General features: G+C 39.6%; 2 protein-coding genes across 5 annotated transcripts in view; one reads left to right on the forward strand and one right to left on the reverse strand.

Moving 5' to 3' along the window:
- Window positions 1-1,065: 1,065 nt before the first annotated feature.
- On the reverse strand, window positions 1,066-7,471 carry cahz (carbonic anhydrase). The gene is made up of 7 exons (XM_063461449.1): window positions 7,119-7,471; window positions 5,750-5,947; window positions 4,933-5,051; window positions 4,715-4,807; window positions 4,468-4,530; window positions 4,144-4,299; window positions 1,066-2,285 (listed from the first exon to the last, which is right to left on the reverse strand). The coding sequence occupies exons 1-7, from the start codon at window positions 7,150-7,152 to the stop codon at window positions 2,166-2,168; spliced, it is 783 nt and encodes a 260-aa protein (XP_063317519.1). The 5' UTR covers window positions 7,153-7,471; the 3' UTR covers window positions 1,066-2,165.
- Window positions 7,472-17,237: 9,766 nt separating this feature from the next.
- dlgap1a (discs, large (Drosophila) homolog-associated protein 1a) overlaps window positions 17,238-25,680 on the forward strand; it is a 174,806-nt gene continuing 166,363 nt past the window's right edge. For all 4 annotated transcript variants that reach the window (XM_063460965.1, XM_063460964.1, XM_063460967.1 and 1 more), the window contains exon 1: window positions 17,238-17,399. The gene's annotated coding sequence lies outside the window, so the exon portion shown is untranslated. The remainder of the gene's footprint in view (window positions 17,400-25,680) is intronic.

Below are 25,680 nucleotides of genomic sequence, written 5' to 3' on the forward strand. Positions count from 1 at the left end.
AGGAGAGAGAGATTGGAGTGAGTACACAACGTTGGAGATGGTGTCAGCCGCAATCTTTGGGTTCGCTTTAGGATGGACACAACAGTGACATTGGTCTGCGGGAATTTCCTCATAGACATGGAGAGAACCTCAATATCCGGCAGACACACCTGTTCACGGACGATAGAGTTTTTACACCATTTCTGATTAATATATAAACACACCCCTCCTCTGTAAGATTTCCGAGTAACTCCGGAAATCAGCAGCTTTGCTTTTATGCTCAGTTCTTTCATCGTCACAACAGATTGGCACTGCCCCAATCCATTATTCAATCTCAAGCTCTGCTCTGATGATGAATGATATTGTGGATACAAGTGGTAGAAATGAGCTTTTCTGAAGGGTGGCTGGTGTTTCTCTTAGACATAGCGTGACAAGTTCAGTGATTTGGGACAGAATGCTACTCCTGCACATTGAAAAGAGCCAGATGAAGTCGTACAGGGAGCTGTTAGGATGCTTCGTGGGAAATTCCAGGGAGAGATGTTCCAGGACCTGTTGTAGACCCAGAACACGCTGGAGAGATTGGATGGATTTTGATATCTTGACAAAATATTTGACAAAAATGATGCAATTATTGCCTGTCTTTTTCGGATATACGGAAGATTAACAAAGTCAGAAGGATTCATTGTCTATTGATTTTGAATGTGTATAGAAAATTATGTGCTAATCCTTGATCCTTGGCTGATAATTTACTAAAGAAGTAAAAACTGAACCTGCTAAATGATGCAAGTGAGAAGATCACTTTTATTCTTTAACAAGAGATTTTAAGATGAGATTCCTCTGGAAACCAAGCATATATAAAATGAACTGTAGCAAATCCAGTTAATTCCCAAAATAAGAACAAATATTGCTGTGAAATAAGACAATAATACTTTTTTTTTTTAAATTGTTGCACTTTTCCATTTATTAAGTGAAAGAGTCTCACAGGCATTTCCACGTGTAATGTGACTATAAGCAGTTAAACCTGTTTTACTATAGATACACCCTAAAACAATTGATATGAAAAATAAAAGTAACATTGCTCTGGTCTCTCATAAATACCTGCTATTTATTTAAACTTAGTTAAATGGAGAATAAGCTAAAGGCACTTTCCAATTTGTCTTAAAGACAGCAGTTAAGGCACTGTGGTGACCGGTAAACAAACAAACAAACCAAAGAAAGAAAGAATGGAAAAATAGCCTTCAAGACAGTGGTTAAGGCACTGTGGTGACCGGTACACAAACAAACAAAAAAAAAGGAAGAAAAGAAAATTAAATGACATGAATAAAATGTATTGTAGTGCCACTGAGAGGATAAGCCATATCCACAGGAATGCACATGGCCTTTGGTTGTACTATTGGTTAAAGCTAGATTAGACAGTCCTTAACAACAGACTTACTTCTGTTATCGTACCATAATGTACCATAATGGGGGGGTCAAAAGTCAAATCTACTTACGTAAAAGCACTACCTGATAGGTGGTGGCTCCAACTGCTGTATAGTGTGTAAAATGATGAGTACGACTACAGAAGAATGCCATATCCAAGTTCAGTCACTTCCTGTTTTTGCTGACCAGTTTACTGACCAGTGGCAGAATTAGCCATCGGTAAGCCTTTGACAATCTGAGCAGCTGTCTGCAGCACAATTCACAACATAATCAATTCATAGAAAGCTTCAAAATGTTGATAAAGGCAAAGTTTAAACACGAGGAAAGATTTAGAAGACTTTAAGAAGAACATTAAGCAGACTTTTGTTTCATAAACAGGAAACTGTTCATGAAAAGATCATTTGTGCTTTATATGACAAATTAAAAGCAAACCTAGTCTACAGTGTCTTTTTGATGAAATTGATAACAATAACTATATATTATTGTTTAGATATTAGATATTATTGTTTACTGATACTTACTTACTAAATAATAACTCACTTGGAAAGATTTTGTTGTTGTTTTATTAACAATGCAGATACTGCAAAGAAAATATATTTAATCTAATCTAACTAGAAGTCCTACATCATTGTTATTGGCTGTTACAATTTTCCATGTGATTTCAACAGAGCAAAAATAAAGTAAGTAAAGCCTGCACACAGGGAACAGGAATGTTCACCAAAAGAAGAAGAAAAGAGTAAGAGGATCTGACAAGGAAGAAGGGCTTATTTGAAGGATGCACGGACCAGGCGGCCCTTGAGAGGCTGTGGAGGGCGGTAGTTGTCCACCATGCAGCATGGAGCTTCTCCATCTCCGGTGAAGAGGAGGCTGCGAAACTTGGCCATCTAATGAGGAAGGAAAGTGGCAAAGGGAGAGTAATAAAAGATCATGTTTCCATGGACTTCTGCAGAATTATGGAGTTGCATTGTTCAATTTCTAGCAATCATCACCAAGCAGATTAGATTAGCAGATTACAAGTGAGAGGTGAATGTATACTCTGTAGTATCACCAAGGGCTGGTTATATTGATAACTTACAAAATTACACAGTCAGTGTTGCAATGTAACCAGTTACTGTCTCTAGTAAGCAAGTACACTACCTTTCAAAAAGTACTACATGATGTACATTACTTTTTAAATTTTTTATAGGTGAACAAAACCATTTCACCGTAATGTTCCCACACAGACACATTTAACAAAGAGCTATTTCAAATTGTAATCATCATTAAGCCTTATTTAAAATTAAAGAAAGACGTTTTCAGCTCAGTATTATATAAAACAGCCTATTTTACATGTACGCTCACAGTGCACTTCTACCCAACAGTAATACATGCATAAGCAAATAATAAACTTTTTAATGAAATAATGCTTCATCCACCTCACAGCCATTGAAGTGTCATTAGTTAATGTTACATGCAAGTGGTTGGTATGTGGGAGAGACCCATCCAATAAAAGTTTCCTTTTTAGCATTCCCTGATCATGTCAAATGGCTTTTTGGTCCAATTTGATGAAGGCATTGGTTTAACCAGACTGAAGCTAAAAGAACTTTTCTTCATACACTTTTCTGAGAACATTCACACCACTGTTTCACACAGGATTCCCAGGACAGGATTAGTTGAACATCAGTGTGCTAGGACTAAAATGTGGAATGAAAGATGTTAAAAAATTAAATTACTAAGACAACATGGAATAATCTCACTGCAGTGTATGTGTGTGTGTGAGAGAGAGAGAAAGAAAGATAAATGCCTAAAGCAGTAAAATTGTTAAAATAACTATTTCACTGGGAGTCATTTAGCCTTTAGCTAGCTGGTGATCTGAATTTACTTTAGCAGGCCAAAGTTTCCATTTATCTGTCACTAAATACATGTTGCACTGTATTTCAGTGTTACTGCACTGATTTCTACTTTGTGGAAAATAACTATATCTATATATATGCGTGTCTTATAAATGTATGAGCACATTTAATGTTAGTGGAGAACGCTTATTGCCACCTCTGTGTGAGTTTTGTGTCACATGAGGGTTACATTCATGAGTGCAAACTGCCCCCTGGAGATACAGGCTGTCAGTGTAATCTAAGTGAAACACCAGTTACTTAAGGTTTAGACCCACCCTACTAAGTCTGATATGGCTTCTGTAACTTCACTCTTGACAGTGATAATGTTTAGATCAACATTCTGGCCCCCCAAACCATGCACAACCACTAAATGAAATGTATAGTCATACAAATGTGTGTATGATTATACTGTAAAAAACAGAGTAACAGGTAAACAGCCTGTTCTCTTTAATCAACAACAATGAAATTGTGTTCATGAGTCTATGAAGCTTAATACTTTGCTTTCACTTTCCTATTTGATGTGAAAATCTATCAGCATTCTCAGCTGACAAAATGACTAAAAAGCATGTACACATTCGTGCACATGTACTAAAGTGTATATTTTCTTTGGACTAATACACTCACACTCTGACATTCTACCTAAACCCCTTATAACACTGTCGCCAAGTGCTTGCTCGTTGAGGTTATATTATCGTTGGGATTTTCTTGGTATTATTGTAGGGTTATTGTAGGGTCTTACAATATAAAGAACCTTGGGTGACTGTTGTTGTGATATAGTGCTATATAAATAAAATTGAATTGAATCAAATAGTTATAACTAAACATTGCCTATGTGTGTGAAAGGGATGGGGTTGGGGGCCAAGATAAGTACTTGTGCAGGGCTGACGCTGATTGGCTCCTTTAGTACAATCCAGGTGACACTCTCTAGGAGGGGAGGAGTCGTCAAAGAGCCATCATAGGTCCAATAATCCAGGGAACCAGGAAGAAGAGTCTTTGGATCAAAGTTAGCAAAGGTTGTCTGCTTTCCCTGTAGGCATGAGGGAAGAGAAAATGGAAGAAAGGAAATACCAAAAGAAAAACCATGATAGTGGCATCATTAGTTTCCAATGCCTTTAAACTGCTCTGCACAAACAGTACGAGCACATTTGTTTTCAGCAAACCTGCATTTTAACAATTCTGAGACAGCTGATTTTACCTTGTTCTTGATGGCATCCAAAGCATCCAGAACTTTCTGAAGGCGGGGGTTGGCAGCACCAATCTGGAACACAATGTGAAGACAACAAAATTTTATATTTAACATTTTTTGTTTTTACTTTATTCATTTTGAACTTTTTACCCTCAGAATCCCAAGGCCATGAATATTAAATATCATTAAAAAGCATCTCCCCACCTCCTATACCTCTAGTACAGTGGCTAAATGTGACTGATCACTGATGGTTCACCTTTAGAAATACCCCCACTACAGCAAGTCCATCAGGCTTGTCAGCTGCCTCTCCAAAACTGGGGTACTTAGTGTTCCAGTGCACCAAGTGAAGCTAACAAGAAAATCAAGCAAAGTTGAAATATTAAAGCACAAATCTGAAGAAAGTAAAGTGACAACTAAATAGTTGTTTACACAACAGACCGTTTTTAATCCTATGCAGTGTCAAGATCTTTTTACCTCACAGGGGAACTTGATGCCATTGAGAGTGTGCTCAGAGCCTCTGTTGTCACTTCCTCCCCAGTGGAAATGAAACTGCCTCAGACGGTAGACTCCAGAAATAGGACCCCCAGTCAAGGCTAGTAATAACAGAACATCATAATCATTGGGGCCACAGTCAGGAAAGGACAGATTTTGCATGTGTTGATCTTTGCTATTCAGAATTGAAAAAGCAAAAGACCCAGGATTTTCAGAGTCTGAGGTTAACACGGGATTTTAAGTCTTTTCTGGTTCTCAATTTTTTTTAACTTTTTGAACTGAGTAAAATGACTTAATTCTGTGTTTACTTTTACTTTTGTAATGACATGCAGTACACTGAATAAAAGGTGAACAGTAAAAGTACTAGTATAGTATAGTATAACAGGGTGGGGTACTGTAGATGTCTGTTGACCTGCAGATAATGAAATAGAGCTGATTATGATTAACTGCATGCTGACATCATCACTCTTATCTACTACAGTACATACAGCAGGGGTGGATGCATAAACAAGACAGATAAAGCTAACTAATGCTAGAATCAACTGTAAATGTACAGAATGACATACACTTTAGAATTTTTTAATCAAAGACTCACATTTTCTGACCCTCTTCTACACAACTGCAATATAATGAATATTATATTATACTCATTATACTTTTGTCCATAAGGCTTTATAACTGTACAAAACATTAAGAAGATTGCATTGGACATCTAGACATTTATTTGATGATTTAGCCACATCTTACAAGACATGTCTAAATAACTAGATGAATATCTTTTTTGTGGCTCTGTACTTACTGGAGCTGTCTGTGTCATCCACAAAGTCCACCTGGAAGGAGTGCCCATTGTTCAGAATGCCCTTGGTGTTTGAGGGGTCGTAGCTGATTTTCAGAGCCTTCAGAGATGGGTCATAATGAGCTTCTTTAGGGATTATGTTAATGGGAGACTGCCTGGGCCCATTAGCTACGGGGAAATCTGCAGCCCATGTGTCAGGTCCTGCAAATACATGCATGCGTTAACATCACACCTTCGTCATACATTCCACATATGACTCTCCATGCTATACATAAGTATACTGAGAATTTTAAAATGTACCATTTCTATTGGTTTTTCAAACTGAAGTTAAATGTAAATATACCATGTTTATGACTAAGAAATGTAGAACTTATATTTAATTTCTCATTTCTGTTTATCAAGTACAAGGTCTCAAGGTTCAGGTGCTCACATCCTTTATGAGAGAGTTGAAAAATTAACACATGTTTAAACTATCATACTGCTACTGACCTAAATGAGAACCTTGATGTTGAAGTTGTTTAGTTAATAAAAGCAGCAGTACCACAATACATAAGATACAAATGACTTTCAAAGTATCTGAGTTCTTTCCAAGGTAAATGCTAACAGTATGAAAACAGTGAGTATTGGAAATCTATTACACTTGGCAAATAAATTGCTAGATAATACCTCACATGTAGGTTAGATACAGAAACTTTCATACAATTTCTAATGAAAGGTTGTAATAGTCAAGTCTATTTATAATCCATAAATTGTAGTTTTAAAAGCCATTTTTTCAAGATAAGTTTCTTCCAAAGTGTCCTCAGCTCTAAATCTCCACTTCACTTACACATACATACAACGTTTTCCCATTTTATTCCTATCTATAACATCAAGGTATTATAGACAGTGAAAAAATATTCTATATATATATATATAATTAAATAAATATATTACTAAATAAAACATAACAGCCCGTTTTTATTTTGAACATAAAATTACAGAAAATGTGTCCCAGAGAAACAGTTATCTTAACTAACAAAACTAACAACTAACTTATCAAAACAAACAAAATTACATATTTATTTTCATTAAAAAAAATACTGTAATAAAATCCATTCATTAAAATACAATTATGGTTTTAATGTTTAATCATAAAGGAATAAATAAATAAGAATGCTTAGCTTCTGTAAACGAACAGGGTCTCTCTAGGTCTGCTCCTACCCCAGGCTTAGCCGCAGTGGTATATTGTTTAAGCAATGAAATTATTATAGAAAATCGACAAATTGTTGTTTGTAATATTTGCCACTGTCTACACAACTATATACAAAACGGAGTTGAGTGTGGCAACATCTTCTCCTGCAGCAAACCCGGGAGGATGCTCTAAGATCCTCACCGTTGGTCGGTTCGTATCCCCATCCATGAGACATGGCTGCTCCAACTGTATGCTACCCTGGTACTGATTAATCCACGTCAGTCTGCTGGACGACAAAAAGGCGAAGGGTGATCTGGTAGTTAACACTCGCTGCGGCGCTTTATGTACGCTGTGTCAGTCCTCACCCCAGTGGGTTTGGCTTGCCGCTTCTTAAGAGAGAACAGGGCAGCCATTCAGAGATATGATGGTGGCGTCCTTTACTAGCCCAGTCCTCCTGCTCGCCTCTCCTCCCCCCTGCTTTCCTCACGATATGCGGAGTCTCACTTTTGAAACGATGTGATGGCGATTTTTCAGCCCGCTCTCTCTTCCCCTGGCAGAGAAGGATTAGTACCTGATGCGCGCACATCCTCCACACATGTATCTCTTCTAGCACCCGGCAGCATGCCGATGCTGTCCTTCGGTGCTTCCAGTGCATCTGATATTGTGAAGCCTCTTGGCAGCTCTTGTTGGTGTAGCTTTGTGCACGGGATGTTCATGCCTTTGCACGCTCGGAGGAGCTTATTTGTGGACTGGAGGTTTCAGCCCCGCAGTTAAACCGTTAAACACAAGCACACTTTCCTAGTTTTCAATATCCTAAGCGAAACAGGTCAAACCGCAAAGAAATAATATAATACACTTTAAACCCTAATACTCAAAGTAGTTAATTACATTGTGTAAACGTAATTTCCCCCAAAAATCTATTAACTTCAATATTTTGAGTTTCTCTTTTTTCAGTTTGAGTTAATTGAAGTAATTGAAGTTATTTTGCTGAATAAGTACCAGTTAAAAATAATTTTGGTTTAGATATCTGACAGCAAACATAAAATATTTTTTAATTTTTAACATAAAGATTGGGTTCATTTTGATTTTGGCATTGGACAATACAACAAAACTGCTTTGATTGGTAACTTGAAGGGTCTTAGATTTTTATTATTCTTTATATATTATAGATAGTGCTTGCCTTGCTTTCTTGTTGCCTGTATGGTGGGTGGAACTGACCCAATTTGAAATGGCAGCACACCTGAGCAGTCAGGGCTCTGGTGTATAAACTAGCCCTGCCAGAACCTCTTGGGTTTCTTCTCTGCTTATTTTTCATGGACGCTGCTTAGCTGATAAAGTATTTCAGTTTTGTTTTTTAGCACATGCTCTCTCAAATACCCTCTGTGAATTCAGACATCATGTATTGATATGCTGACAGTCGTTCAAGCTATTTTTTGGTGTCTTTATTTTATTTAACTGAAATATCATGAAATTTCAGGGGTGGCTGGAGCTCAGGTGATAGAGCAGGTCACCTACTAACCGGAAGGTTGGTGGTTCGATTCTAGTCTGCTCCAGTCTGCATGCCAAATATCCTTGGACAAGATACTAGCCCCAGGTTGCCCTTTGATGCATCCATCGGAGTGTGAAAGAATGTATGAATGTTAGTTACATAGCACTAAATGGGTGTGATTGGGTGAATGAACAAATTGTTTAAAGTGCTTTGAGTGCTCAGATAGAGTAGAAAAGTGCTATATAAGAACCAGTCCAATGGCCTCCAAACTCTATATGTGTTCTTGTTCTTTTTTTATCACATACTTTGAGCCAGGTTGTGACAAATGGAGACTCGTCTGCACAATTATCTTGTTCTCAAGTTTTTTATGCTTAATTAAAAGCTTGGTGTGGTATTTTGTAAGACTTCAGTGTTACATTTGTGTACACTAAATTGGCTAGTCGTATCTTTGGGTTTGCCTTTAGAGAAAGTCTGAGTTATTAGTCACAGTTTGGTCATTTGTGGTTGATTGATATTCTGGGGACTATATCTGCTGAGTATTAGCTTCGGGAGGCCTTTGGAGAAAAGCAAACTTTGCCACATTAACTTGTTAAAACCAAATCAATGAACTTCAGAATTTTGAGTTATTTTTGGGTTATTTGCCTATTGACAAACATATTGAGCTGATCTATATTAGAAGTTATCCATCTTGCTTTGGGGACACACCTTCCAAAATGACTTGGATTGAACATACAGTGGCTTGCAAAAGTATTCGGCCCCCTTGAACTTTTCCACATTTTGTCACATTACAGCCACAAACATGAATCAATTTTATTGGAATTCCACGTGAAAGACCAATACAAAGTGGTGTACACGTGAGAAGTGGAACGAAAATCAGACATGATTCCAAACATTTTTTACAAATAAATAACTGCAAAGTGGGGTGTGCGTAATTATTCAGCCCCCTGAGTCAATACTTTGTAGAACCACCTTTTGCTGCAGTTACAGCTGCCAGTCTTTTAGGGTATGTCTCTACCAGCTTTGCACATCTAGAGACTGAAATCCTTGCCCATTCTTCTTTGCAAAACAGCTCCAGCTCAGTCAGATTAGATGGACAGCGTTTGTGAACAGCAGTTTTCAGATCTTGCCACAGATTCTGGATTGGATTTAGATCTGGACTTTGACTGGGCCATTCTAACACATGGATATGTTTTGTTGTAAACCATTCCATTGTTGGCCTGGCTTTATGTTTAGGGTCGTTGTCCTGCTGGAAGGTGAACCTCCGCCCCAGTCTCAAGTCTTTTGCAGACTCCAAGAGGTTTTCTTCCAAGGTTGCCCTGTATTTGGCTCCATCCATCTTCCCATCAACTCTGACCAGCTTCCCTGTCCCTGCTGAAGAGAAGCACCCCCAGAGCATGATGCTGCCACCACCATATCTGACAGTGGGGATGGTGTGTTCAGAGTGATGTGCAGTGTTAGTTTCCCGCCACACATAGCGTTTTGCATTTTGGTCTCATCTGACCAGAGCACCTTCTTCCACATGTTTGCTGTGTCCCCCACATGGCTTGTGGCAAACTGCAAACGGGACTTCTTATGGTTTCCTGTTAACAATGGCTTTCTTCTTGCCACTCTTCCATAAAGACCAACTTTGTGCAGTGCACGACTAATAGTTGTCCTATGGACAGATTCCCCCACCTGAGCTGTAGATCTCTGCAGCTCGTCCAGAGTCACCATGGGCCTCTTGGCTGCATTTCTGATCAGCGCTCTCCTTGTTCGGCCTGTGAGTTTAGGTGGACGGCCTTGTCTTGGTAGGTTTACAGTTGTGCCATACTCCTTCCATTTCTGAATGATGGCTTGAACAGTGCTCCGTGGGATGTTCAAGGCTTGAGAAATCTTTATTTGGCCTAAGCCTGCTTTAAATTTCTCAATAACTTTATCCCTGACCTGTCTGGTGTCTAAATCCAATCCAGAATCTGTGGCAAGATCTGAAAACTGCTGTTCACAAACACTGTCCATCTAATCTGACTGAGCTGGAGCTGTTTTGCAAAGAAGAATGGGCAAGGATTTCAGTCTGTAGATGTGCAAAGCTGGTAGAGACATACCCTAAAAGACTGGCAGCTGGAATTGCAGCAAAAGGTGGTTCTACAAAGTATTGACTCAGGGGGCTGAATAATTACGCACACCCCACTTTGCAGTTATTTATTTGTAAAAAATGTTTGGAATCATGTCTGATTTTCGTTCCACTTCTCACGTGTACACCACTTTGTATTGGTCTTTTATGTGGAATTCCAATAAAATTGATTCATGTTTGTGGCTGTAATGTGACAAAATGTGGAAAAGTTCAAGGGGGCCGAATACTTTTGCAAGCCACTGTATTTTGATGCGAGCAATGCAAAACTGATCCGGCAAAGATTTTAGTCTCTGAGGAAAAGAAAAAAGTAATCTTAAAGTTCAGTATATGGTAGGAAAATAACATTGCAGTGATGTCTTCATCAAGCTGGGCTTCCCCTTGTCTATTGATCAAAAAATCAAAGTTGCCACAGTGTTTTGCAGATTGGAGATAGCACAGTAACTATATGGAACTAACTATATGTTGTTGGAGACTGTATTGACCAAGCTGGTGCAGCAGCGTATGTGAGCAAGTTTAAATGAATCTTTCACCTCAAAATATTACACACAATAGCCTACCCTATAGTAACAACAGTTTAAAATGAATCCAATTGAATTAAAAATGAAAAACAAAAGTATAACATGTATATAAATATTCACAGCTTTTGCTTAATACTTTGTTGAAGCACCTTTGACACTAATTACAGCCTTAAGACTTTACGTATAATGCAACAAAGCTTGGCACTCCTATTTTTGCACAGTTTCTCACATTGATGATGTTAGCTGTAGCATGGCCACTGACTTTATATCTATTACACGCTCTTTTAATTTTATTCAGCATGTCTCTGAACCCACTCACTTTAAAAGCCACTCCTTGGCCCTTGTGTTTTCTCTTGGCTTAGACATAACTAATCTCTGTGTCAATGATGTGCAAGTAAGTGACAATTCTTTTGTTATTTTTAACTTTAGTTTTCCTCTGGACAGACCACCATGAAATCTCATGATCCATGAGCAGAGGTTTTTTGATTTGCTTGAGCCAAATTTGATGAGGGGTTACAATGATGCTGATGTTGCTACACAGTGTTTTAACAATCACTGTTTGGAGTTTTTAAATTCTGTGGTACCCCCCTCCCCCCCCCACCAAAAGGAAAAAAAAGAAAAAAAAAAGAGCTCATCCATCGATAAATGATGCCATACGGAAAGCTCGGTAGGAAAGTAGAATACCCTTGGCAGTTCAATTCAATTGAGTTTTATTTGTACCAAATAAATAGTCGCCAAATCACAACAACAGTCACCTCAATTTAGTTTATATTTTCTCCATTTCGGCAATAAAGCTGAGTTTGAGGTTTTTTTGCCTCCACGAGTCTGCGTTTTGGTCCTATCCTGCCGGTCCCATCCTATCATCGCCACTGAAAACAACAGCCTCTCCAGAGAGAGTGGCTGCCGGGCCACCAGATCAAACAGCAGAGGTGAGTAACGAAGGCTTCTTGCCACCAGGTCTCTTCAGAACCGAGAGAGCTGAGACTAAGACAGTACTGACTATAGATTCCATATCAGTTCCATGTACCATCAATCCAGCGGAGCTAGATTTGGAGGGTTTTGTTTCCAAGATGCCTAGTAAAAGAGACTATGATTGTTCTGCTGACTCTGTTTCTAAAGACTTAAGTCCACTGATTATAACCCTTGTGCCTGAACGACCTATAGCTATGTCCAGTAGAGGTGGTTAACAATGGGAACAGGACTGCATGTAGTATGGCCAAATCTGCCGTATTTAAAGATTCTCTGGGGTCTGAGACAATTAAAAATAACATATTAATTTCTGTTAATGGGAGTAATAAGAAAATGTTAAATGTTTCTGAGCCAGTCACCGTTTCTTGTACCCCAAGATCAGCCATTTATAACACAGGGCTTAGCTACAGTTGGCAGCAATAAGCAGTATTTAGTTTCTGACCAGTTATTGGAAAGATTCATGTACCTTGTTCATGAGCCAGCTTTTGAACCAACCGTCCTTTGTTTATTCTAGCTTCCCCAGTTTAGGTGTTCCACCGTCTGTTTTTCATTATTTTGGATTAGGTGTTTCAGTTCCTGTTATCTGCCTTAATAATCAACATGCCCTCAGTTAAAGTGCAGTTTTGTCTCCTGTGGCCTGTGTTTGGGTCCTCTTAAAAGTGCCAGCCAATTCGCAGCAATAGTGCCTCAAGGAGCAAATTGTTCTGTGCATATCACTCTGCAACACTGGGTAATGTTTGGATGCATAAACAAAGTATTCAGAACAGTTTGCCAGCAACAGGTTTCTAAATGAATGGACAATAAACCTAAAATAAATGTGTGGTGTTATGTATGGGCAGAACTTTGTGCCATCAGAAACTGAATTTAAATAAGTTAAATTCAAATTTGAATTGCTCAGATTGAATCTGAATTGCTCAACTTGAATAAAAGCTTCTAAAGCTGAATTTGAATAGACCTAATTTGAAATCCAATGTATTGGTTTGAAAATGATCGTCACTAAATTGAAACTGAATTTTATATTTTGAAAATTAATTAATTCAATTTGAAATTGTATTCCATCATTATTTATATTTAGCTCTTGAATGCTTACAGTTTCACTTCACACCATTCAACTTCAGTTGTACAATTCAATTTCAGTTCTTAACTTCAGTTTTTGGGGTTAGACATCCGGGTCCATCTTGAAAGCCGCAGAGTAATCAAGTGCCGGTTAATAGTGCTACGTTGTACCTGCGCACCCAGTGTTAGTGAGCGGACCTACAGCATCTTGAGGTGCACAGATTAAGTATTCAGAAGTCATTCGTCATGTCAAATGACCAGCGGATAAACTCTTAGGTTGGTAATAAATGTATTACCTGTATAAGAAAAAGCATCATGTAAACAAATAATAGCCTAACAGTAACTGTTATGCTTATTGTAGCTGTTGGCTAAAAATATGATCGATTGTTTCCAGTAGAATTCCAAAGTTGACATCTTGTACCCTCTCAGAGCCCCGTATGCTTGCAGAGACCCCTACAGTAGGGAAATATGCAAAAGAATGTCCAAACCATTGTATTTCAGGTTTAAGTCTTACTCAGCATCCCAACTCTTTAGCTAACTTAATAACTTTAGCTAGCTAAGTGAATAGTTAGTGAATAGTTAGTCTTATTCATTAGTGCAGCATTACTGGCCAAATCCTGGCCCAGATGCTGGAGGAGATGGCGACCACACAGCAGTTGCGGGACCAGGCAGACCCGGGGTTCTTGGGGCTGGCGGAGTACTTCCGCCTGTTGGTGCCTGGGTTTGCCGACCTGAGCAACCCCAAGGGCCGTCTCACTTCCTTTTTGGTCTTGGGGTGCAGGCAGGATGGGATCGCTGCTGTTTTCTCTGCCCACTCCACAAGTGGTACCCCAGATACTGTACCTACCTCCATCCAACTGCACACTCACTTGAAAGGGTGCTCCAGATAGGGTCCAGTGAACGGGGCTGTGACAGGTGGCGTTTGCGCAGGTTAAAAACCTGATGAAGGTCAAAGGTTGTCACTTGTATGTTGAACTAAAAACATCTGATCTGGAATTCTTTTACATACCAGAGTAACCAGAGAGGATAATGTATATTTTAATATATAGCTTTCTACATGACTGAATATAATATCATTATGTAAAAGTCCAGAGTGTCTGAGAATTATCTGAGTAGTAATAACATCACACAAAGCAAAGGTCTCCATCACAGTGTTCATGAAGTGCTGGGTTTATCCATCTTCTGGAGCAGATTTGACGATTTCCCTGTGAGGGAGCTGCTGGTGAAGATCATGAGTCCTCCTCGATCCCTGTAAGCTTCAGTCTTCCTGTAGTTTCTGAAATAATGCCTCTCTCAGTTGGTCAACAGAACATCTGGCACAGGACAGCTGTGATGAAAGAAAGGGAGGAAGATTCTCCAAACCTCTGGACTGAGGAAGCCCAACTTGGTCCTGATGGTCTTCCTCACTGGTTTCCCCCCACGGTGGATGTAGCTGTTGACAATAATGTGGACTCTATTGTTAAATGAAAAGAAAAAATTACACTTCTATGAAACCTGCTGCTACTGTTTTTAGTTACCAGGCTGTAGAGTGCTCTGTGAGTTTAATGGATCTAAAACCATTTAAATCTTCTGTGGAGTGTGCAGCTGATGTCATCTCCATCTAAAAAAGAATAACAAAAACTAAGAAGTGCTGAATCATTCAAACATATTGACTATGAAAATAACATTGTTGTGTATCATTGCTAAATAGCTAGCAACAAGCCTCTAATACAGTATAGTAACGACTAATCTAGCAAACAAATTAACAACAGAGTGATGTTAGATGTTGTAGAACTATAAGATGATAAGCAGTGTTTCTTTTTCATAATAGCATAATTTAACGAGTCGTCAGTTGAAGTAAACCCATCTGCAGATAAAATGGAGTGTCAAAAAAGTGTAGGGGGGCATGTTCGTGGACATGTCCAGCAGGTTTGTGGGCAGGAGCGTGACACAGCCAATCCACCTCAAGTCACTACTGCAGAAACTGGCTCTAAAATTATAACATGGCAGCTCCCACAAGCAAGAAATTTTGGCTTCCTTTTTTGTACAATAGGAGCCAGGTGCAGCCAGGTCGTCCGTCTTTTCTACAGTCATTGGTCCTTGCTATGAGCGAAAATTATGCTAGCATAATGCAGCTGTTTTCATCCAGGATGCAGTTTCCACTATACCACTGTGCTTTTGTTCTTTTGTGCAAAAAAAAAGAAAAATAAAGCTATGTCCATATCCATGCTGTAGACTGTGCCACTATTATCCACACAAACTGAATTCAGCTAACTGTAGCGCAAGTGCGACTGGAAGCGATAAGCGGGTTCCAGACAAGCAGAGTAACAATTCCAAGGAATTTGATTATTGGGAACTGGTTCTCTACAAGAACGATTCCCATCCCTAACGATGTTAGAATTAACACGTTTTAGGAAAACCTGCCCTATTTAGCTTACCTCTTTCAGATATATTTATTAATTGTTTTTTTCTTTTGGTTTGTTTTAGAAAAATAAACATGTTTTGTAAAATTCAGTCTATGATTCTTGTGATTTTTGTTCTATCCTTTATATGATGCAGGAAAGACACACAGATACTTTTCTGAGACAAGGCTTATGGAGCAAATACTGCAAATACCTCAGAAAGCCCCATCTGATTCTGCATAAGGACAGCAGACTCCAGAGCATGAAGTATAATTCTTTCACAAACATTAAACATCTCGAACAAATGAGTATCTGCATAGAAACCATTTACAAATCATAGTCAAACAATCAAATGTACACTGTTGTACACAAGCAGATGGAACAATTGAATTTAAGATGAGTTAGGAAATATAATATTGGACATTTTTATCCCATCTTAGTGGAGAACTAAAGTGTCTATGTACACAGAACATATATAACATTACTGAACACAGACAACAGTGCTGCTGTAGGTAAATTAAACTGTTCTATTGCATGCCTTAACATGTGATAAACTTGGTTAATAGTAAAAATTAATTAGATGTTGCTTATGCAGTTATGCAATATTTCTTTAAAGTTGATTGACTATGAGTTTAATTCAAAACACTTAAGGTTACTTGGCAAAGGTGTCTTTGTGTCATTAGCATTCATCATATAAGTTAGCACTGGTGGTGTTGATTTACATGTTATTATGTGTTTACTGTGCTAGTGTTACTTTTTTTCCTGTGTTTTTCCATTGCCAGTATAACCTGATGTTTTATATGGAAATGATGAAATAAGGGAGTGCCCACATCCATTTAAGAGCTAAAAATGAAGCCAAAACCAAGCTTGTCTACGTTTAAGATTTCACCAACATGTGAATATCGCCAGCAGACTATAAACAATTATAGCTCACCATTAGCGTTTTTGGCAAAGAAAGACAGACAGATAGATAGACAACCCTTTAGTTTATCACTTAAAAGAGCAGGTGAACAACTTCATTTAAATTGGTTATATGTCTGTGTGTTTACAGTAATGAATAAGAGCTCCATTGCATTATACTCAATACATGAAAATGATATACCTCACGCATAATTTTTGTGTACCTCCAAATTTATACATAAAGACATTTCTATGATAAACTGATACAGAAAAATGAGAAATTGCTGCATATAGGTTACTAGAAGGCTGGAAATGGAGTCTCTGCTCAAAATTACATTGATTAAAAACCTTATCAACACACTAAGATTCCTGTTTTCCTTTATCTTAACCCTCAACTCTCCAAGTCCTTTTTCCCCCGGAGTTAAGTTTGTTGCAGTAACAAAATTGCACTTCCTTTCTGTTTCAAAATAAAATACACATGATTGTATTTACATAAATGTATGCTGTATCAGTATCAGAAAAAGAACTCAAATATTTTGGACTGATTTTGAATTATTGATTGCAGTAGTCACTGATGGTGTCACATGGTTGCCAAAGGCTAGATATGCTGTTTAGGGCATTTACATGTTAAAAAAGCAGATCTGCATTAGGTGTATATGAAACAGTTCGAACACATGTCTGCCTGGAGGCTCGTATATAACGACACCTCTGTCAAAGGATGACCTGAGGATAGTACAAATTCCAGAAAGATCCCAGTCTAATTTTGGTAGGTAAGCCATATTAATTCATTAAAACTTGCTGTAACCCGCCGGTCTTCCGGTGTCATTCTGGCTGCCTGTTGGTAATTTATCGTTTGCGGACGGCTGTCTTGCGCCACCCGTGCCCCCACATCCACGCTCACGCAGAAACGCACATCCAAGCGAGTCACACACATACACACACATACACACACATTCCACCGGTGACTCTGTAGTCATCGCTTTGCTTCCAGATACCGACGTGCTTTTGGATTTAGCAGCCGGTGCGTCCTTTCAGCGATGGTGTAAGGAGCTGCCAGAGGTAAGATGTGCTTTAATTGATAGATTCAGGTTGGAGCGCGTGACAGGATACAACAGTTTATCAATACATCCGCTACCTGTTTTGGAATGAGTCACACCGGTAACAGAATGATACCCGGTGATACCTTTAGACGCGCTTCGTAATGTGACAGCTGTCATTAACAGCCGTATGCTTCACATTTATTTCGCCCTGAGCTGCAGCGGCGTTAATGGAAGATCCAGCGGCAGCCCTGAGAACGTGCCAGGCTCGCGCGTGGGAATGTACGCTGCTGTCGCCTTTCAAATTGTCGGCTGATTTGAGGTGGTATTACTCTGTTCTTAAGCTGTCAAATCTTTAACATATTTTGACGAAAATCTTCGAGGTGTTCAGCAGAAATCGGTTAAATGTCTCCACGCAACGCGTCATCAATATCAGTGCAAGTCAAAGTTTGTGGATGTGATCGGCGCCTAGCCGCTAGCAAAGAAAATAGTGCTGCCAAGAAGCCAGTGAAGCTAAAGAGAAGGTGTGTCGAAATTTGAAGGATTTCCCCAAAGACAATGTGAATAATAAGCTAGGGTATTGCGGGGGGGCTGTGGGCTTCAAAAGACACATAACGAATGACTGGATATGTAATGTGGCTTTCGCTCCGTGCCAGTCAGACACAACTGATGAAGGAATACCTCGATGCTGTTGGACTGGATGTGCCTGTGCAGACCGCACTGGCACAGCTGGATGGAGGTTTTTGTGGAGAAAAGCAGTCAAGGTTACGTTGGCCGAAAATGAGCTTATCTCGACATTAAATGCAAAGGTTGATGAAATGTCAGACGTGCTGTATGTTGCAGTCTCATGCGGGGATGTACGCACTGTATCTTCCGCTCCAGTGAGGAGTTGTGAGCTCAGAGGAGCTATGTCAGTTGTCGCCTGTGGCTGAGGATGAGAGGACATGCAGATCCAGCATGTTTCTAATTCAAGAAGACCAACTGGTAGGCTAATGATAACAGTGTGGGCAGTGTGAGTGTCAGCTCTGAAAGGATTATTTTATCGTGATTATTCTCCCACACAATGTGGAAATCTCAGTTATGCAGTACAGTCATTTCTTACAGAAGTGACTTAGACAAAACATCAGACACAAAATTTAGTTTACCCTCTCTCTATTTATACATTCAGCATAAGGAGAAAGCGTTGATATTCCACACAATAACACATTGTAAATGCATAATTACCTGATAGGGAGGGTGGAAGCAGCATTTGCTATTCATTGGCATTATTAACAAGAATCCTCCTGTGACAGTGTTTGTAATTGTGTAATGGTTTCAGTTCAAGGCGTTTTTGCAAAACTCAACACAGTATGAGGATGTGCTCCAGCTTTATGCCATTGTACATTAAACTTTAGGGTTTTATAGCGTCCAAGTCCATTAAAAAGGTTGATTTTGCACCAGAATAAAAGGCATTTCTTTTAAACACGGAGTAGCTGCAGTGGTTAGCAGTGTTGCCTCACAGGAAGAAGGTTCCTGGTTCAAATCTCCTGGGGGGGGGGTTGCTTTTCAGGTATTCCAGCTTCCTCCCACAGTTAAAAGATGTGTGTGCTTGGACAATATTTTCTTTATCAACTTCATTAGTTTAATCACATCTCGAGCCTTTAAAAATAATAATATACAAAGTAAAGACTGCTCTTTTTTAAGTTAAAACACATGTAAATGCATATTTATTGGCTGTCCCCGATCTTGTTCTCTTGACCGGTTGTCAACATATTGAAGCTACAGAAACTGAACTTTAACACTAAAAGATGCCCTCTGTTACCCTTCGTGATTAACTATTACTCTGAGAGCCAGATGTCACCAGCACCAAGACAAATAGAAGCAAGTCCTGTCACTAAGCAGCCATGTTGAAATACATCTTTGCTCATATTTGGAAGCAACATCTGAATTAACTTTTATTTCAGTGGCCAAGGAGACATAAAAACTACATATACAGAACATCCAGCAAAATCTTATCGATGCTTACGTTTTAGAATTCTAATCTCAATTCAGATTTCTTTGAGTGACATGCCACTCTGATAATGTCTCTGCTGCTACCCAGGACCTACTCCTCTAGCAGTGGCCATGGATACTCTTGGCCCTGTACTAGTCACTGTAAACTGCCAAACTGCAAAACCTGTAACAGACATAACGGTCCACAGCATTCAATGGACACACATGCAGAAGTTGCAGTAAGCTGCAGGACCTGCAGAGAGATATTTTATTTCAAGCCAACATGAAAATAATCAGGCAGACATTACAAACACATTTACATATAAATACATATTAGCCACCTAGCTTAATCATTTCTGGCATAGAAGGACCCTGAAATGTACGTCATACCTTCCTTGCACAATAGCAACTTCTTAGCTTTAAATAAATGATCCCCCCCGTTGGTACTGCAACTTCTGTGTGTGTGTACATTTCACGCTTTGGAGAGGCAAAGTGTGAAATGGACACAGTGGACGGGTGCGTCTGACATGACATGACATGCTTTGCTGTGATATTGTGTTGAAACTGTACCAATGTTGAATAACGTGGAATGTCATACAGGCCATCTACTAATCAGAAGTTTAGTGTTTGGATCCCAGTCTGCATGCCGACATGCAAACCCCCCCACATAGTAAGGAGGTCTGGCCCGGATGTGGTATCAAGCCGGCACTGCTGGCTGACTTCTGGCATGATAAGACGTATGTCATCCAGATATGGGCCAGGCCTGGCATAGATGGCACTGTCTATGTGATGGCATGCCACATCTGGCCTGATTGTGGTTTGCTGTATGTGGCCCAGGCTCATAGAAAACAGGTCTGGCCCAGATCCAGCATCAAGCTGGCACTTCTGACTGACTGGTGTCATGGCAGGGTGTATGTCAACCAGATGTGGGCCAGGTCTGGCAATGATGGCAATATTTATGTTCCTATTTTCCTATTTTAGGTAGAAGACCCAAATGCCATGTTGCAATACTATACTGCTATGGTAGCCAATGTTTCAAATGCAGGTTTGACAGGTTTGTGAGTGTACACTTTATCCAAAACCTAGTGAGGGTTTACTCATGTTTACCACTGTGTGGCTGTAGCTCAGGAGGTAGAGCCGGTCACCTACTGATCGGAAGGTTAGTGGTTTGATCCCTGGGTCCTCTAGTCTGCGTGAATGTGTGTGAATGTAGTTAGGAAGCACTCAGTTTAGAGAAAGTGTGTGAATGTGGCATGTTGTATAGAGCACTTAGAGTAATCTGGGAGGCTAGAAAAGCGCTATATGGACCAGCACAGGACCACCAGTATGCCTGCAACTGGCCTTGTGCTGGCCCATGTGTGGGCCACATCTGGCAAACCAGATCTGGGCCACCAAAGGGCCGTCATTCTTTGCGATATGTGGGCCATGTGTAAGCACATTGTGTGGGCCAGATCCAGGCCATACCAATTTTGCTATGTGGGCCAGGTTTCTCTCTGACGTGTCTGCTAGAGAATGAATTTGTATGAATGTGTGTAAATTGGTGAATGAGGCATACGAAGCATGTGTGCTCAGGTAGAGTAGAAAAGTGCTTTACAAGAACCAGTCCATTTACCATTTAATTTGATATTAAAGATATTTCTCTATATAAAATGGCAAGATAACTTGAGCAACCTATCATGTAGATTTACTGTCAAAATCTAACATACTGCACACAAATTCACATTTAAGCTTTACATTTCCAGTTTATCGGCAGGGCTTGCTTTAAAAATAACCTCTCATCTTCCTCTCTTGTCCTCTCTTACTCATTTTTTTCTCCGTCTCTAAGAGTGAAGTTATCACACGTGGCAACCCCCCCCCCCCCCCCCCCCCCCCCCCCCAAAAAAAAACAAAAAACAGAAGAACCAAAAAAACAAATGACTCCATATTCTTTTAAGTCACAGTTGAAATCTCCATGCATGACTGCATGACAGAGAAAAAAAAGCCAACGGGGCCTTGTGCTGACTTAAGTGCCTCCATGATCTAAACTCAGGCTACATCTATGGGGTGGCTGTAACTCAGGAGGTAGAGCAGGTCATCTACTGATTGGAAGGTTGGGTTTTTACCAGTATTCAAGTAGCCAAGTGTCCTTGGGCAAGATACTAACTCCATCGGAGTATGAATGTGTGTGAATATTAGCTTAAGAGAACAAAGTGCTTGGGTGAATGCAGCATGTATAGAGCGAGTGCTCCAGGAGAGTAGAAAAGCGCTATAAGAATCTGTCCATTGGCAGCTAGAGCTCGAACAATAAAGGAATTCTAAGACTGTTATCTATGCACAATATTTTGTGATTAAAAAATTATATAAATTGGTCTAAATCTTTTCAGACAAATGGAAAACAAGCAAAGTGTGTTTTCAGGTAGTATGATTTAAACATTGTTCACTGTTAAAGGTCATGGAATACCTGTTTATGCTGTTGTTGCCAACAGGGCTGTTGAAGAATGCCTTCTGGTGCACATCATTAATCTCAAAACATCACACAGAAACAAAATTGTGTGATGAGTAGTTTGAAAGAAAAACCCCATATTCATTTGTGTTTTGGAGATGAACTAAAACTTTTTGGACAGGGATGGTGACAGAAAATCTTTTTCCAGTTCCCGCTAACCTAACTCACTCAGCTGTGTTTGTGGATGCAGTCAACAAATCACAGTGACACATTACATTGCAGTGTCCTTAAGCTCTTACTGCTGCGTATTAAGAGCTTAAAAATAGCTAAAATGAACAGTCTTTCTTGTGTTAATCACCTGCGTTTACACAAGCATTGTGCAATGACCAGTCACACAAATGCAAGACAAGTGGATTAGATGTAATGTGAACTTACTGTACAGTTTATTGTGTTGCTGTGGGGAGAAATCAAATACATACTGCTGTCATAAACTATAATACGCTAGTTGAGATTGACGCTGTACTCTGTTAATCTATCCTTGCTCTGGACACATGATCTGTTTTGTAAAGAATGATTTACAGTGTGAATTCTTACTAATGCAGGTTTGATTTGGGTCTGGTGAACTCAAAGCTCAGGGTCAGGGTAAAGTGGAAGAAGCACAACCTTGAAATTCTTTTTCTTATATAGTCATCATCCTTTTTTCCCCTCTTGCACTTTCTGCGCCTCTCTCCTTCCCACTAATGCACAAATGGACGTAAATGTCAGAATCATTTGGTCTAACCATGTTTTTGGTCACCATTTCAAAGTCCTGGCCTGTTCCCATGTTATTTGGTATGTCTCTCATATTTATCCTTGCAGTCAATGCAGCACTCATTTGACACAATGTGTTAGAGGCAGTAAAACTGTGTAAAGTGTGTAGTAGTGCAGAACTTTTTCTGAGCATTATCAAGCTTCTCTGTTTTTTCCAAGTACTTCCTGTGACTCATGTTCAGATTCATTTCTCTTTTCTGTGACTGTTAAAGAAACCTCAGATGAAGTTTGGATGTTCAGTGGCCAGTTTAATAAGTACATCTAGGTAAAAGCAATGAAATCTGATACAACACTGTAGCAAAGCTGACAAAGAGTTAGAGATCTGTTGAGACTGCTCAAAGAAATTTCACACTCAAAAATGACCCCATGTTATTTGACTGTTATTTAAAGCCTATAGTGTATATAGTTCTGTGTTACATCTTTAGTCTTAGTTCAGTTCATTACCATAAAATCTTCTCTTCATTTTGGAATTTAGGGCCAATAGAACTCGTTTCCATTAAAGTATATCCTGTATTTGAGTCAAAATAAAATGGAACATTAAATTATTTTGACTTAGCATCCTCACTAAATTTGGATATTTACTACTCAGTGATGTTTTTGAAACATTTGAATTTTTTTAATGGCATCACACAATCACACCTCGTCCTCTAGGGTCAAAATGGACCCCATGTGGTTTAATTGTTATTTAAAGAATAGAAAGTTGATACTTCACCTAATTCTGTTACACTTCCAATTACAGCTTGTTCAGACACATTAACATAATTTCTTTATGCCATCTGAAATTTGCCAATAAGACCTCATTCACATGACCTTTTTTTGAGTAAAAATAAATAAAATCATCAAGTATTCTTATTATAGTTAACAATCAGAGTGACTTGTTTTGATAGATCATCACAGACTGATATAAGTAGATGTTGAGATAGGATGCTGGTTTTAAACCACTTCAATTTTTTTTAATGGCTGCACATTATCACACCTGTTGTCCTCCTGGGTTAAAAATGACCCCGTCTGGTTTCACTTTTTATAAGGCATAAAGTATTATCACCCACCTCTGTGTTTCAATTTTTTGTTCAACTTTATTCCAGCTTGTTACCTGACTTATAAGATGTATGCATTGCATTTTTGGCACATTTTTGATGTTTTGAGATCACTCTGGCGAGGGCAGAATTTGCACCCTCTGCTTTTGGGTGATGAGCCAGGAGGGGCAGCTAGGCAAGGAAGGACTGGTTCTCCATAACCAGTCTGGCTGCTGCTGGTGTGCAGGGAATAGCCTGTCAAGTCAAACTTTATTATAACAAATCACAGTGCAAATACAGTAGTTCAAATTCTGAGATCACTATAGAAGGAAGAGCAAAAGAAATGTAGCTTAATTGCTAAACTCCGTCGCTTGATGTGAGGTATCACCAGTTGTTGCCCAAGCTCCTCCATGAACAGTCTCCTTTGTATACCTGAATGTTATACAGAGGATTGTTGCAAATTATGCAACAATCCTCAAAACGGTGAAGAGCCAGTCCATTGTTCTGCGACCGGGACAAAAACCTTTTTTTTTCTCCTGTACATCCCAAGAGGTTGATTCTGTTCATCTGGACGTAGCGTTTTCAGTGGGAGAAACCTTTCGTAACTCATCCAGGTGACTTCTTCAATCTCAGCTGACTACAGGTTTCCCCAACCTTATAAACAGTACATTTGCATAATGACTGAAACCAGCCCACTGAATGAACAATGGGCTGGGAGGTCAGTTCCTGGATCATTAATATGCAAACTGTCATGGCCATTGATCAACAACCACTGATCAATGGCCATGAGTACCATTCACAGAGAGTTGGGGAATGGCTGCAATCACAGCATTGTAAGATGGCGACAGATGTACCCTTAGGCCCCCTCCTCAATTCAGAGATGGTCTTTCCCTTTTCACGTAAATGGCCTCCTTGACTCCGCCCTCAAACCAGCGTTCTTCCCTGTCCAGGATGTGTAAATCCTCATCATTGAAAGAGTGTCCACTGGCCTGTAGGTGTAAATAGACTGCAGAGTCCTGGCCTGACGAGGTAGCTCTTCTGTGTTGTGCCATCCTCTTAGCCAGAGGTTGTTTGGTTTCCACGATGTATAAATCCTGGCAATCCTCCTGGCTCTTAACAGCGTACACTATGTTACTCTGTTTGTGTTGGGGGACCCGATCCTTGGGGTGGACCAGTTTTTTGGCGCAGCATGTTTTGGGGTTTGAAAGCCACAGAGACGCTGTGTTTAGAAAAAATGCTTCTCAACTGTTCCGATACTCCTGACACATATGGGATCACTACAGGTTTTCGCTTAGGCGGCGGTTGTCCTTCTCTCCTGGATCGGCTGGAGCTTTCTTTAGGCACCTTCCCAGGTTTCACAAATGTCCAGCTGGGATAACCACATTTACTCAGGGCCTTCTTGATGTGATCTTCTTCTGCTTCCCTGGCCGCTGTGTCTGTGGGGATGTGTTTGCTTTGTGTTGTAGCGTTCTGATGACACCCAGTTTATGCTCCAGTGGATGATGAGAGTCAAACCTTAAATACTGATCCGTATGCGTAGATTTACGGTACACATCAGCTTTTTGCATATTTGCATATTAATGATCAAGGAACTGACCTCACAGCCCATTTTTCATTCAGTGGTGCTAGTTTCACTCATTGTGCAAATGTCCTGTTTATAAGGTTGCAAACCTGCAGTCAGCTGAGACTGAAGAAGTCACCCGGGTGAGTGACGAAAGGTTTCTCCCAGTGATGAACAGAATCAACCTGGGTTTTACTCACCTGGATGATCGAACATGCATCAAGATTTCCTCCTTTACAGTTTTTCCACGTACAATGGTTAAAATAGCTTTATTGTAACCATCGAGTATAGGTTGCCATGGAAATGTTAAGCTATCTGCATGTAATTCACTGTGAGTTTTTTTTTTCTCACACGGTGCGAATTCATAATAAATCCTCCCTCCTCCCCTCCAACCAAAAAACTTTCTACCCGGCACACTGCAGCGAGCATGCTTGTTTAAATACGACCAAATATGGCAACAGCCTGAAATTCCTGCTGTGAAATTATTCCACCAGATGAAAAGTCATCCATTGCAAAATAAAGA

This window comes from Pelmatolapia mariae, linkage group LG18, assembly GCF_036321145.2.
Source record: "Pelmatolapia mariae isolate MD_Pm_ZW linkage group LG18, Pm_UMD_F_2, whole genome shotgun sequence".
NCBI classification, from domain to species: Eukaryota; Metazoa; Chordata; class Actinopteri; order Cichliformes; family Cichlidae; genus Pelmatolapia; species Pelmatolapia mariae.